This window comes from Mastomys coucha, unplaced genomic scaffold (assembly GCF_008632895.1).
Source record: "Mastomys coucha isolate ucsf_1 unplaced genomic scaffold, UCSF_Mcou_1 pScaffold22, whole genome shotgun sequence".
NCBI classification, from domain to species: Eukaryota; Metazoa; Chordata; class Mammalia; order Rodentia; family Muridae; genus Mastomys; species Mastomys coucha.
In genome coordinates this window covers 220,449,504-220,465,647 of record NW_022196905.1, presented here as the reverse complement: position 1 = coordinate 220,465,647, position 16,144 = coordinate 220,449,504, and the positions used below count along the sequence as shown (strand labels likewise).

General features: G+C 37.3%; 1 protein-coding gene across 23 annotated transcripts in view; it reads right to left on the bottom strand.

Moving 5' to 3' along the window:
- Inpp4b (inositol polyphosphate-4-phosphatase type II B) overlaps window positions 1-16,144 on the bottom strand; it is a 752,337-nt gene that overhangs the window by 93,357 nt on the left and 642,836 nt on the right. For all 23 annotated transcript variants that reach the window (XM_031340451.1, XM_031340446.1, XM_031340450.1 and 20 more), the window contains one exon: window positions 5,040-5,208. In XM_031340451.1, the coding sequence (XP_031196311.1) occupies window positions 5,040-5,208 (169 nt within the window). The remainder of the gene's footprint in view (window positions 1-5,039; window positions 5,209-16,144) is intronic.

The window sequence follows — 16,144 nt, the reverse complement described above, 5'->3', positions numbered from 1 at the left end:
CTAGTACTTAGAAGACCATCGGAATCATAGTACACATGAGCAGCACACACACATTAAGGCAAGAATGGAAACAGTGAAAGGGGGGCTATCACATGAAATCCAGGAGTCTGGCTTATACTGTGAAACTTGTCACATGCCAAGAACAATCAAAACCTGCTCCATAACTGTATCCCAGCAGGAGTTTAAAAATATTTCCAGAATTTAATTTATAAGGAAACAAACAGAAGTAATATGGAGCGATGAAACTAATCACTTACAGGGTCAATGAGATGGGTCAAGGGATAAAAGTCCTGCTTCCAAGCCTGATGGCTTGATATGGATCCCACGACCCACTTGGTGGACAGAGAACCAACATTCTATAGGTTGTCTTCTAACCCATACATGCACTGGTATATCTCCACAGAACACAAATAAATTACTAAATGAGAAACTATTGTTTTGAGAATCACGATAATAATTTTGAAAAGACAGTATTTGGCATGTCGTGTGGCAACAAGATTCCTTGGAGACCATCTGAACCTAGGGCTGTGATGAGGAGCTAAAAGCACTCTCAGTTGCTGAACACACAATGATTTGAACCCAAAATAAATGGTGATGATATTGGATTATAAAGCAAAAATAAGGAAAATGTATAAGTCCACAGCAATAAAAGTGATTAGTTGAACAAATAATGCCTTGGAGGAAGGGAAATACTGTAAAATGTTTCCACTCTTAGCAGACTAACTTAAACGAAACTATATACAAAGTTGAAGAATTAAATATTCAGTGACGCTTATGTGTTAATTATAGCATTAATATAATAAACGAATATCAAAAGAGCAGTTTCCACTTTGCTAAATTCATTTACAATCATTAAAAACTCATTTCCATGAAATATTTATGAAAGAATAATGATATGTAAGACATAAAAACATATATTTTATTTATGATGGGTATTCCAGTTTACTTGAAATACATTTGTGAGTGTGTGGATATACCTACTTATAAACAGAAGAATATCCAAAATATCTATATCTAGTTAAAATAAAATCACCAGGCATATGCAATCCTACCTGCTCTTTTAAAACAAACTCTATAGTCTATTGCCTTTGCTCATATGATTATTAGGGATAAGTTAGGGAAAGGTAGGCACATTTCTCAACTATCCTTACCAGTAATACTTCCAACTACAGCATGGACCAAATACAGAACTTTACTTGATTTTTTTTTATCAGTTCAAAATCCTTCTGTACCATATTGGTTGGGTGACAAGTCAGTATAGAAATTGAAAGTACTATCTGCCTCCATCAAAGAGGCTTTAAATTGATAGAAGGTAAAGGCATCTTTGTTAACCAACTGACTTAGTTAGTTAATGTCATTCTACCTAAGCACTATCACCTAAAATTCATTTAATTACTATTAAACATAGAATTACTTGTAATATACATACGTATGTATGTTAAGAAGATTATGTCAATTTTCATATTAATGCCTTCCTTGAAACATACTCTCTGTGTAATGTTGACCAGAAGGTAGAATGTTAACAAAATCTTTGACTTTGAAATTATTTGACATCAGATTCTATATTAAATAACCTTTCATAATACTTTAAATAGTACCATCTAAGGAATTTTATAACAAACAAAATAATGTAAACAAAAGTATTTGTATAATCAGGTGGAAATAAGTAAAACATAGAACCAGTTAGCTCACATTACACTTGACTACAACCATCCCAGAGGGGGGTCAGATTGGGAATCTACAGAACCAGTTAGCTCACATTACACTTGACTATGACCATCCCAGAAGGGGATCAGATTGTGAATGTACAGGAATTTTTACAAATTCATTTGTGATTTTATGTATATAGCTGTTTTACCTTTACATATGTCTGCACATCTGGTGGCATTGGGGACCAGAAGAGAGTATTATCCTCTGGAAATGGAGTCACAGACAGTTGTGAGCTACCATGTTGGTTCAGAGAACTACAGTCCAGTCCCCTAGAAAAGCAGTCAGCGCTCTTAGCCACTGAGCCTTCTCTCCAGCTTCATTTTATTTTTTTTTAAAGTGTAATATTAATTCAGGAACATTTCTTTGGTTAAATTCCAGATGTGAAAAACTTGTTTCATTTCAAGTATTTCAGAACTTTATTTGTATCTCTGGGCTGTTTGAAGGGTTTCAACATACAGCAATATCAGATATCCATTGTTTCTACTGAACACACGGTGTAATGAAAACCCCTCAAGAGACAGCCTCATTCACTCTGTATCTTTGATCTTTAAGTTCTGCTAAACAGTTCTTTTTTCTAGGACACTACTGACTCTGGCTCATACTTGTTAGCCAATGCTAGTTTAACTGAATAAAGTTAACACATAACTATGACAAGTTTCTATTTTAATCCATGTGAAGTTTGAGACTTACTAGGTTCACTAATTAAAAGTATTACTAAATAAGAAAACATCTGTATAGGGATATAGACCTAGTGTGAACATAAAGAACATTGTCTATTCACTTTGGGATGTACAACAAAGGAAGATGGGCCATCTACACAAGGAAACTCCAAAATGATATTACTTCCAATAGAATTTGTGAAGGATTCTATCACTTAAACATGTGAGGAGACATAGAACTGTAAAATTATTTTTCTTATTTTTGAGAATATATTATAATTACATCATTATTCCCTCTCTTTTCCTCTTACCAAAGCCTCCCATAGAACCCTCTTTCAAACCGATTGCCTCTTTTTTCACTAAATCTTGTTTGTACACTTGCATGCGTGCATGCATGTGTGCGTGTGTGTGTGTGCGTGTGTGTGTGTGTGCATGTGTGTGTGTGTGTGTGTGTGTGTGTGTGTGTGTGTGTGGTAGGGTAGGGTACACGAGTGGATGTATGGGTACAATGAACACTTGCATGTGTGTGTATAAAACTCATATTTTATATATGTATGTAGTGTTGCAGCATTTTCTCTGTCCAATCATATTAGGGCAGTGACAGGCCTATGATTGGACAGGAATAGGGAGGTGGAGCGTGAGAGTGGTCAGCAGTTAGGGAGAGGGAAAATCAACATGCAGGCAGAGGAACAGGAAGATGATCCAGACCCTGCATGGTTTTAAACAGCCACAGGTAGCTAAGGTTTTTACAAGGTTAGGTTAATTGGGTTAAAGCATTATCATTTGGCTCTGAAATTATTGCATTGGCATCTTGTAAATTATGATCTTACTGATATATAAACCCAATATAATTAAGCCTTAAGAGTCATGTTTCTACCAGGTAACTAGGTGCTAGATGACTCAATGTGGAGTGTGTGGGGCATTGCGTGTAAGGGAGACGAACTTGCTGGGAGAGAATAGCAGGACCCTGCCAGGACAAAGTGATGTGGCCAGCCAGTACCCACACTAGAGCGGGAACACAGACCGGTGGGGCAGGACAGATTGAGGGGTGATCTTTTCTAATATTTTTTGCAACAACGTAGTCACTGATATATGCATATATGGAACACATGATGAAAAAGGAGTAGTGGAACTTCCAGCAAACCATTTGGGAAAACAATAACTTTAAAATCTATCCATCCACCGGACTTTGGCATGCCATACACATGTAGCAGATACGTAAGGGTCCCCCAACAACTGGAGTGGAGGTTGTCCCTGACTCTGTTGTATGCCTGTGGATGCTGTTCCCCTAACTGGGCCACCTTTTCTGGTCTCAGTGGGAGAGAAGTGCCTAGACCTGCAGTGACTTGGCCTTCCAGTGAGGGTTGGTACCCAGTGGAGCCTCCCCCTTCTCAGAAGAGTGAAGGAAGAAGGGCTGTATGAGGGAGGGACTGAGAGGAGAGGGGGCTACCATCGGAATGTAAAGTAAATTAATTAATTAATTAATGGAAAATATCTATTGATAATTAGTTTTAACTTATTTTTCTAAACAAACAAAAACAAAAAACAGAAAACAAACAAACAACAAACCCAAAGAATAGATTTTAGAAGTCAAAGTTAAAGAAATGCCTTTTCATCCCCTCAAGCACAAGATACACAGCAAAATCCTAGGCCAGTTGTGATAGAATTTCTGATGTCAATAAATATATGTAATATTGTTTTGTTCTTATTAACATTAACAAAATTACTAAAGCCATTCACAAAGATATAAATATTATTAAAATGTTTATCATACTTGCTAGTCAAGGGACAATATAGTAGATATTTGAATGCAGTTACCTATCATCTATGATCTAGCTACCCAACCATGTAGTATCTATTTAGCTGCCAATTTATAATCTTTTCTCCTAGACTCTCACTGTTCAATCCTCTATCCATACACATGTAAAATCACATGAATATGCATATGTCTATGTGTGTCTTTGTGTACCCACATGCCTGAAAATATAGCATTAGGTTATAATACTCAGAATCAAGCCTTTTTGTATGTTTTAGAATAACAAAATGCCCTCATAATAATTCAAAAGTCCCACATCATGCTGCATTTTTTTCAGGAACTGTGGGAAATATCATGTTCTGAAATATTTAAAAGTCACTAAGAATTAAAAGCCCATGCTTGATTGTCTTTTGGCTACTGTTTTGGGAACTTGTAAAAGAAGATGAGACTGTCTCCTAGTCTAAAGCAGTGAAATTCAACTTTCCTGACCCTGCTGTCCTTAGTATAGTTCTCATGCAGTAGTGACCTCCAACCATAAAATTATTTTTAATGCTACACTGTAACTGTAATGATGCTACTGTTATGAACTGTAATGTAAATATCAATGTTTTCTGATGGTCCTTCAGGGGGTCACGACTCACAGAGTAAGAACCATTGCTCCAAAGGCTACAGTGGCCATCTTCCAAGAAGGTTCATATAGCAAAAGAAAAAAAAATGAGCATGGCAAGCAGCCCTAAAATCACAACTGACAAGATTTGACAAGTAGCCTTCCATCATCCATGGCAGAACAGCACCCAGTCCAGTCACCACTCTCTCACCAAAGGTGCTATGGACTCTTGTCACTCTATTTCATTTTATAATAATTTCCTCATTTTCTTTACTCAGCCAATGATGGGTGAAAAACGAGTTCTTACCCCTTGGGAGAGATGTGATGGAATCTTCCATGGTAGGGTCCTCCTCTCCATCCTTGCTATTGCTGCTTCCAGCACCTTCTTCATTGTTGTGACTGTCTCTCTCAATCAGTTTGTCTACTTTAGCGATAATGCAGTTCAGGCTCTTTCCCATGTTGGCCCACACCCTATCCTGAAGACAGTATGAGAGTCAGTAAGATTTTTATGACTAAATCGTCATTAACCATTATAGAGGAGCAAACAAAGCTACAAGCACCCAAGCATTGAGTGAGTAGATACAGTATCGTCACTATTTGGGTCAGATATTAGATATCAGATATCTTCCAAATCCATTTTTCTCCTACAAAAATTAAAGTTAAGTTTCATTAATTCTTTAGTTAATATAATATGTTTGAAATAATAAAGTGCTATATGATTTTAACCAATAATTGAGCATAAATTATGAGTTTGCTAGAGATATGTCTTCTTTATCCACATAATAAAAGAAAAACAAAGGTACAATAATATCTTAAAGAACAGCTGTCACATCAGGAATTCTTTATTCTTGTGTCAACATTTGTATAACAGATAACCCTTGCAGAATTGAGGATATATCATCATCAATACTCTCATTCTTGTGTTACTGCCACCAACATCTAATTCTAGAATGTGTTCATCTGCCTAAACTAAAAGTCTTTTCCCCTTGTTGACAACCCCCACTTCTTCCACTTTCAACACAGTTCTGACAACCAGAACCTTAGATCTTCTGCTCACCATGTACTGTTTGGTGTGATGCAGCCACATAACTCACGTCATCTCAGAGATTTATTTCCTGAGAAACATTTCATGTCACTAAGGGGCCTCTTTGCTTCTGGTGTCCCCAGTTCTGACAAGCTTATGGTTTTTAGATTCATTGATTCATAAAAGTGCATTAATTTTTAAATAAATACTCTAAGCATAGTTGCTTTGATAGAGGAGACCAGTTTCCCTTCTTGTTATTCTTCCTACATAAGTCAGACACACAGTTCAGGTACTGATGAGAGCAGTGACTTCTGTCTCTACACAGATATAAAGCAGGGGGATTTGAGACATCTTCCATGCCGAGAGGACACTTTTAAGGGTTACCTCCTCTATGACTGAGCTATTTCAGATACTCTAAATGGCCGTTTAGCATAAAGTGAATACAGAATACTAGCATACTATTGCTGGTTTACATAGTTCCGTAAAGTATGCATTTTTCATCTAAGTTAATTTTGTAGAAAACTGATTTGCAAGAGGACAAATCTAAAAGGAAAAACCTGTGTCTGAATTTGGGTTATTGGATTGTTCTTTTGTAAAAGTTAAGTTGAAGAGTCTATCCTCCTGGGTATGTACACATTTGTTCAGTATAGCTGAGAAGGTAACAGAATTTCCTATTAAAAAAGGCACAATGTAAGGAAAGATAATTTTGAGGATTTATGAAACACATAAATGTGCGACTGTGGGCAAAGCACCTTATTTCTGAGGAGTCACTTGTAACCTAAATTTGGGATGATAATTCTTGTTCCACCTCCTTTACTGTGGGGTGGTCAGAGCCAACTGATGCTCCGTGTCTTGTGTGAAAGCATTCAGGGGAAGTTATTACAATTTAGCAGGGCCACTGGTACCCTTGATCGCATTCCTTAGTGATTCAACCTTGCTTCATGTCACCCTACAATCTTGCCAGGGAAGTGTGTTGTTAATCACAAGGAATCATAACAAACTTTTCACGAGAGGCAGATCTTCCCTTCACAGCACCGAGAGGACGTCCCCTTTCGGGGAAATGAATCACTAATTAAGTCCGTGGATTGCATTGTCCTCTGTATGCTGCCTGGGGAAATGGGGTGTGGGTGCCCTGCACTGGGAGTGGCCAATACAAGAAAGTGAGTATATAAGAAATACCCGGCAGAAGAAGGAAGCAGCTAGAAAGCCAGATTCCGTTCAGTTTTGGATTCACTAGGGGACCTACCTACCACTCAGAATGGCTAACTCAATGACCTCTATTCTAGACATACCTTAACTGTTACCAACAACTTTATCTGTAAAATAAGGAAATTGAAGAATGAAGAAATACTCTAGTGGAACCTGGGAATAAACTCTATTACTGAGATGCAAACAAAGAACAGATTCTTTGCAAATCTTCAGATTAGCTTCACATGGAAGACAAATTTTCAGTTCCTTTCCTGCTGCCCACATTGAAAATATATTTTGTCTCTAGAGGAGTCATGTTGCTTTTCTAATATAAATGCCAGAGAAGTCCTGACTGCTCTTAATTCTATCTCTGAAAAACCTGAAAACAAAAAAAAATTAGAACATGATTTGATATGCACATCTTAATATGGTTCTTCATTTGCATGCCCTAAGATCACAAGATTCCACTGATAGAGAACATGAGTTGAGTCGCAAGCAGAGGTACTGATATTGGCCTAAGGAGCTTGTTCACTGACCAAGGCCCTTAAGAATGCAGTAAATGTGATGAGTAGAAGTCACATACATAGTTATTCATGTTCAGAGGACATGTTCTGAGACTGAAATGAACTATCTCTTATGCAGTTCTTACATGTAATGAGTAGGTAATCAAACTTTTATTTGAACACACTCAGCAGCAGACCCTGAGCAGATACATTCCATTCTTCATCTGTAGAAAAGGGAACCTGTCTCACTGAAGTTTGGGGAAACTTGGTGCTCTGCTCATTACTGCCTCCTTTTTATGATCTCTGTAGATTAAACATATTGATTTGTGTCTGCCTCTAATGCCAGACTGTAAACTCTTTGAGAGTTCTGCCTTCACACTATATATCAGGGACAATCCCTCAACAGATTGTTTTGGAAATAAGAAAAGGGATGAAAAGGTAGAAGGAAACACAATGGGGTGGCTATTGTCTATATCCTTCTAGCATCCATACACTAGTTAACTTCAATGTTAAAAGCCACCAGATAGTGACTCAGTTTTCTGAGAGATAGATCTTTAAATAAGGGAGGAATAGGTACATTCACCATTAATGTGGTAGAAATGAACTAGGCATTCATATTTCTTGACTCCAAAGATTTGATTCCTCCAATGAGTTCCCAGATATTGATGGCATACTGAAACACATAGAACAGAGTCAGGGGAAGAGGCTCCCACAGAACAGAGTCTGGGGAAGAGGCTCCAGTGCAGGTCCAGAGAGACCAATATCATTCACGGTGTTAATCTTAGCCCTCAAGTATCTGATATTGGATATGAGACCAACAGATTCCATTCCAAAACATATTTAACAAAGAGAGCAGACTAGTCACAAACAGTCTGATACAAAGGGTGTCAGGGAAGAAAGACTGAACAAAGCACTTTCACAAATATCCATCAGGCAACTTTAACAAACTCAAATGGCTTAGCTAACAGAAATAGAACAGGCCCCAGATCTATTTCATAAATGGGATGTACAGGAGAGCAAGGAGAACAGGGACAATGATGATAATTCAATTATGAAACAACTCTAGGCAGTCATTTTGAAAGCAGGATACTGAAGCCTTCTTGGCAAGATTCTTAAAAGGAATCCTTGAATATCTGAGTTCGCTGTGAAAGGAGACTGTCTATTTAGATCTGAAAACACACATAGAAGGCACTGACCAACAAACATACCTTCTTATTCTGATGGCTAGTGTCATGCCGTTCTGTGAGCAATGCTCATTCAAATTATATTGCTGATGTTATGGGCCACTCCTTTCTAGTCTCCACTGCAATCACACTGTGCATTTCAGTCTGTTTTCAGGTTGAAGAAAGGCTGGCTAGTGATTTGTGGGAAGATACAGGAAGGATAATGAGGTGGCCTAACTCAAAGGGCTCATATCTCTCTACTCTCTTCAGACCAGAGGTGCTAAATGAAACTCAAATTCTGTGTAGCTCTCCTGTGCCCAGAGAAGTTTTAAGAAAAGGACTCTATATCAGAGAGAAAGATTGGAAGATCATCCCCAGAACTAGTAGCAATTACCCTACTATGAAGAAGCAATAGAAGGGTGGTAGGTTATAGTCTAGCCCTCATAAAATGGAGCCTGAGTTCTACTTGATATCATTAACCTTGATGGAGACTCCATGACTACCATCTTCCTAAGAGGCAAAGTAGCTGAAAACTTTTTCAAGTCACTGAGGATACAAAGCAAGTGGAAATCTATGGCAACATTTATTTCATTCTAAGTGAGATGCTCATCTAGGCCCTTGTTTATTTGTGGGTTAGGATATAAACTTACATAAAGGTCAAAACCAGTGGCATAATTGAAAAAGCTTAATAGATGTCATAGCATGTAGCAGGGAGAGTGCCATGAGGGCAGAAAGCAGAGTGATTATTTAGCATGCTACATGTTTATGAACCCATAGCATCAAGAAGATCTGAGATCAATACAGAACTTTGAAAAGACAACTCAGTAATGCTTAGCTGATCAACTTTTATGAGGCCAGTTTTTGATCAGCAAGAATGTAATAACTCAAGCAGAACTAATGGGGATGTCTAAAACTTTGTGTGCATGTGTGTGTGTGTGTGTGTGTGTGTCCATGAATACTTTCCCATTGGCTATAACACATTACCAGTATCTTTGATTATAAATACCTAGTGAACTAGCAAGGTCAATCTTAGCCTCAACTCATCCTTGCATTTTATTCTAGTCCAACCATGTTTCTTAAAACTAAATTTTTTGCTCCTTCTATGGCTTGGTAGATCTTCTCTATGACTATTAATTTAAACTGTTAATTAAAATGAGTTGCACATAAGATGCTCTATAGGACAACCAGCACATACATAATCCAAGGTATATAGGGCTCAAACACTTATCAGTGTATTTAAGACTACTAAAAAATACCAAGACTCATAGCATCCATTGGAATGTCATCTCCCACCTTTGCCTCCTCTTGATCTTCTTGCTTTACTTCAACTCAGCTGCTAGTGAAAAATCTTTGTCACGTCCCAACAACCAAACTGAGTCTGTCATTTATTCCTGGTTTTTTCTCGATATTCATATTCTGTTCACACTAATAGTCTCAGATAGTCAGCCAACTTTTTTTGGTGAGGAATGAATTCTCTATTCATTCTTCTTGTTTGGGTTCTTTCCCAGACCTATTATCTGTCTCCCAGTCAGGTAGAAATTAAGCTTAGCCACAAGTACTTCAGCCACCTTCATTCATCAGCATGATTATTTACTCATTCTAGATTAAGTGAAAGCTGAACACCAGAGCTGGTGCCCTGGCCGGGAGCCCCTTATACAGCCAGAAAGACAGAGATGATTTCCATTTCTCTTTCATCTTAAAAAAATAATCTAGCTAAGCCTACCACCCCTGTGTTCCTCAAAACATATTGTTAAAGTATATCCACACATATTCACCAGACACCTGCTATGTGCTTGGTCAGTATTAAACATCAAAGATATGGAGGAACCAATATTTCTATGGCAAAGCACACTGGGTTTTATCTCCACTCACATACTAATAATTTCAGCTCCCCCTCCCAAGATAGCATTTCTCTGTGCAGCTTTGGCTACCCAGGAACTTACTCTGTAGACCAGGCTGACCTCAAATTAAGAGATCTGTGTGCCTCTGCCTCCTGAGTGCTAGAATTAAAGGCATGTGCCACCACCATATGATTCAATGATTTTAGCTTTTAATGTAAAGCTGCAAGTTTCCGACACACCACTATGCACTCATACAACTGTTACCACATGTTTTTACAAGTGCTTGCATTTAAATTGAGATTATTCTAGCATAACCAGTCAACTCTCTGTGTATACCTCAGCATTTCCTTTACTTAGTTCAGAAGCATCAATAATGTTGCCTTGGAAGAAAATCTTATTTTTCCTTATAGAATGAATTGATGTCTGAAGGCACCTGGGGCGATGGTATTAATACATTTAAGGTGGATAGATGCAAATCAATACAGTCATCAAAGTATGTAACACTGGACCAGGAAATGGAAGATTTGGTATGGTTTTCCCAAAGATATGGTTGCATTCACTATAAAATATAAATGAAAAAAATCATCATTACTAAAAATATAATAGAATAAAATAGCTCCTGTAAAACTCAGATTGAATTGTCATATGACAAGTGCCTTATTTGGCCAATCCATCCAATCTGCTTTTCCCACATTAACATATAAAAATACCTTTAAAAGGTATGTATCAAGCTACATGTTAAGTGCCATAAAGCAGGGACTGAAGTTGGAAGCATTAACAATAGGTGGAGAAAATGTAGGTATGGGCAGGATTTCATGAATATGCATGCACATAAAGTGCTCAGTTGGGGTTTCTTTTCTTTAATAGAACATTTGTGCATTTTAATGGGCAGTCATGAACTTTACTTAATCATCTTTTGTAGATCTGAATAGTGGTAGTGGATGAGTATTCCAAGCACATATCTCCTGGGCAAAATGGACTGGAGAAGTTCAGGAATACTTTCCATCCATCAAGAAAACAGAAGATAGTCTGTGTTCAGTTGCCATGTAGGGACCAACTGGCTAAATTCCCATCTTCTCTTTTATGCTCTTTCTGATGCTCATAGTGACTGCTTGGAGGACCCCATTTTAATCACAAAACCAGATTGGTGTATCGTGTAGCTGAGGGATGGAAAGCAAAAAGGTGGGGAAAAGGGAAGGAACTTCTTTGAATGAATTATTTATTTAAAATGACTGAATTTTTAAAAAGAGACAGGACTTAATCATGTGAGAAACACCAAGCCAAATTAAAACTGCTGCCACCAAATTTCTAGAACATTGAGGTTCTCATAGACCTTGGTTCAGTAGCCTCTGATCAGCACTTTTAGAGTTTTCCTTCTCTCTGCTGACAGATGAATAGCCACTGCATTGCTAAAGAGTGGGGTGTATGGTTGAGAGAGGAAGAATTGGAAGATGGCTAGAATAGTCACTTTGGTGTTGGAACAAAATTAAATAAAAAGAACAAGGCTGCCTGTGCTTCAGTAGCTGTTCCTTGCCATACACCTTCAGGCAGCACTAAGGGGTCTCAGCACTTTAGGAAGAGAAAGCATTTGAAAGACAGATGGGCCAGGGACAGGGGACTAGGAAAGACACTGGATGTAAAATGGGGCTTGGTAGATTTGACCAAAACACATCAATATGACAGTATAAAATTATAAATAAAAACCCTAATTTTCCTAAAATTTTATCCTGACAAAGAATAGTATGGCTTAGAAATATTAATAGAAGCTGTGAAACCTTGAAGCAAATGAGGAAAGGAGATACCTGGTAACTTCTCACTGCTTGGAGAACAAAAATTGTAAAAGAATTAATGAGTTCTAATGTTAAAAATGTTATGTTAGACATAAGTAGATAATTATAAGAAATTAAAATCTTATGTTCTTCAAAGTAAGAAGACTCATTTTAAGAAAATTAATTCACCATATAACTGTGTACTGATCACCACTGGTTCACAAGCTATTTTGGTAACCAATAAAACAATAGTGAAGAAGAAATTGAATGAGCTTCCTTTAGAGGTTTATTAAGTGCACAAAGAATATTAAAAAAGGAACTAGAATCAACTTCCTACAATTCAGAATTTCATAGGCTATGTATAGATAGGATCCAAGAGTAAATAGTAAACAATAACATTTAGATTTGAAAATATATATATAAGCAAATACACACATACATGTGCACAGTTATCTGTCAAAAATGTTAGAAATGAATGGTCATATTTTAATGTGTAAATTTAAGTTACAGGGCACTGCAGATGAAGAAGCTTAATCATATGTTAGTTAGTGCCGGGCTGGCTATAAGGATTAGTTACTTGTAAGGATTTAATACCTTCTTATGTCAATGGTTTCCCATAACATAACTCTAGCTAGTCAGAGAACAGATGGAAATACGTTTTGGTTAACTTGTGTAGATGCAACTGTGTTTGGATTGACTCTGAACTTCTTGTCACTATAGGTGAGGTGAAAGATGGACAGAGTAACCTGCAAGAGGCATTCAGGATGCAGACTATGACTCTCTGCTATGGGCTTACCTGGCTGAATGTGCATCGTCTTGAATATTGTTTGATGACCATCTATGTTCACTTCCACTACTTAGGGTAGTATAAACATATCTATCAGCACTCCCACAAATGTAGACATTTGTAGACATTGTGTTTGCTGCAGACATCACTAGACAAAGGTCACAGTATAGTGTTTGTAAGAACCCTTCAGAAAGCCATTTATGAGATCTGATTCTAAAGCAGGATACTTGGAATCACTGAGTTACAGAGAAGCCTTAATTAATTTTCTGATTATACTTAAACCTGGTTAGTGGAACTTTTAACATAAATATTGCTATGGATTTGATTATAAACTAAGCATGGCACTCATTTTCTTGTGTGAACATAAAAACATGTATCATGAAACAGAGAAGAAAATGTATGCTAGCTTAGGAAAGATTAAATTTTGTCTATGAATCAGGTTTATAACTCATTTTAAACCTTGTAATTACTTGCTATATTTGAACAACATTTATGCATACAGATGCAGTGCCTTATACTGTGTTAATGTACATGCATTCCCCAATGTTTAAGTCAAGTAAATACACGTTCTCTCAAACCTTGATCTTTTTCCATGGTAAAAACTTTCAAATGTATAGCTTTTGGAAATGTGCAGTGTGCATCCATGTTTTTTACAGCAATTCTTCTCCTGAGGGGCATCCTGAAACTTCTTGTTCCCAGAATAAACATTAATTCATGGGTACAACATGAAGCAGAAATCAGTTCAGTAATTTGAATGCTGAAATGTAATTCAATGTGAAATGATAGTTTAGGATATTTCCAATAGTAGGAACAGTTTTACTAGTTGTGTGCCTCACTATAATGGATCAGGATTTAAAGTATGATAAGATCAAGCAAACTAGGAATAGCCAGTTTTAGCTCCAAACCCACCAACGTAGTAATGCTGGAATTAAACCACAATATTGTAGAGAATGGTATAATTACTGAAGCCACAAAATCTGGGACAGCCTAATAGTTTGGTTAGATGATGTGCTTTCATATCCTGGACAAACTAATCTTGGGATCCCAGCTGCTAGAAGCATCTGTTCTAGTGGGGTACAGAGATAAATGCAATATGCCATCTTCACTGGCTGGAAGATGAAGGATGCTGCGCTAGTCAATTTCCTGGCACATATTGCCACAAAACATTCCCTAAATATTCCATTGGGGTTTCATTGTTTACTAACTTTTTAGGAAAACAAACCTGTAGAGCATTCAATCATTTAATAAGTAAAATTTATCAAATAACAAGCATTTTCCGGTATGGCTCATTTCACTTTCAACCGGTCATATCTGCTTGATAATTACCAGCCACATTCTTGTCATCAGTTTCTCTAGATAGTTGAAACCAGAACAGCCTCACACAAAAAATGTAGGGTTTTTCATGATTACAAAGAAAAGGTTGTTAGATGCATCGGAATGGACTCAAGAGTAGTTTACGGAGATGTCTTTACTCCTTAGATGTTTATTAGAAGCTGTAGGCTTCCAGCTTATTACTACAGTAAACTTCTGGAAGCTAAGTGAAGCCAGCAGAGTTTTTAACAAATGGACCTATACAATCTTACATTTAAACTGAAGCCTACTTAAGTCATCGGAGAACATTTTCCTATGTCACTGAAACCTGATTGCATTCATTTCAAACAGAGTTGCTTTCAGGTGTTGACTACATTAGTAATCAATCCTAGTACTTTTATAACAACTAGATAAGAAAAGTAATAACACTAACTTATGTTCCAAATAATGTAGCAGCATCTCTAAAGACATTTATTTCTATTATCTATGCTTTCTCCAGGTTTACTATATTAGTCAGAGGTAAAGAACATTTTGAATATAATATTACATGGCTACTATGACTGCTGAGCATTTTTTTCTTTTTATGGAGATTAAGTCTTTTGGCAGAGGAACCTTACTGGTAAAAGCTGATTGCTGGAGAAGATCAGTAAGAATGCTATAGAATCATCACAGCAATGGTTAGCAAAGAGGAAATATTTGGAGGAGGGAATTATAGTTAACTTCTAGAACGTGAGTTGCTTCTAACTGTGTTAGGCTTTGAAGAACTATTTCTATGATTTCAAGAAATAATGACCTTTGGAGGAGATTCCTAACATGTAGAAGAAGACACAGGAGCATGAAGACCTATTAAGCGAAGATGAAAACCAAGAGAATGGCCTGTGGTAAGCAGAGAGCCATGCAGACCACAGCTCACCTTGGCGGGTCCTCCACAAGCTTGGAGATCCTCATTCTTATTCCAAATGTTGCTAAAATGGCTCCTAATCAGTTCTAAAGCTTCCTCCTTTCTCTTCTTCCATCTTCCCTGTCCTTCTTTAAATGGAAGGCTCTCCTTTATGTGGGAAGGACACAAGCATCCATCTAGTCCAGCCTACTTCAGCAAAGCTCTTCAAGTCCTTTGTATATCTCAGCTGAAGAAAATGTTTCTCTTAAGACTCCTTTGATGAGAAGTGAGTTTCATATTCTATGCGGGCCTAAAGCTATCCATCATCACCTTTAACTACCAAATGGTCTTTCCATTAGAGCTATGATAAAATTTCATCAATTTAAAAAAACAAAACCAGGAAAATTAATAATAATGGCAAATATCTGTGCATTTTGTCTAAGTCACTACCTCTCCCCACAAGGATTCACACACTCGGTTCCATTTCTTGAATGGTTAACCTCTGTTCTCATGCCCATGTCCATAATGGCCTATGAAGCCTCATTCTGACCGTGAAACTCTTGCACCTTTCTGTGTGGACCTCTCAAGCTGCCACTGGTTTTTCTAGGTTTCTGAGTACACTGTAGGCTCTTAGAGGCCCTAGGGTGTCCTGAGGGCCTCCCATGTGCAATTGTAATGACTTAGGAAAAATGTCCACTCTTAATGAAGGCAAGGGCTCTTTGAAAACCTCCCCACCAAATGACTTGGATCTCTCTTTTTTGTGCATCACAGGACAATCTGAATTCAAACTGGGTTTGTTGAAATCCTATTGCCAGAGAAAGTATTCCAACCTTTGTTTCAACATTTTTATTTGTTAACTCTGAGTTATCATTGAGGAGCTATTTGGCTAATCTTGCCATTGAGCTATCATTGAGAGTGTATTTGGCTAATCTCCTATATGTTAATA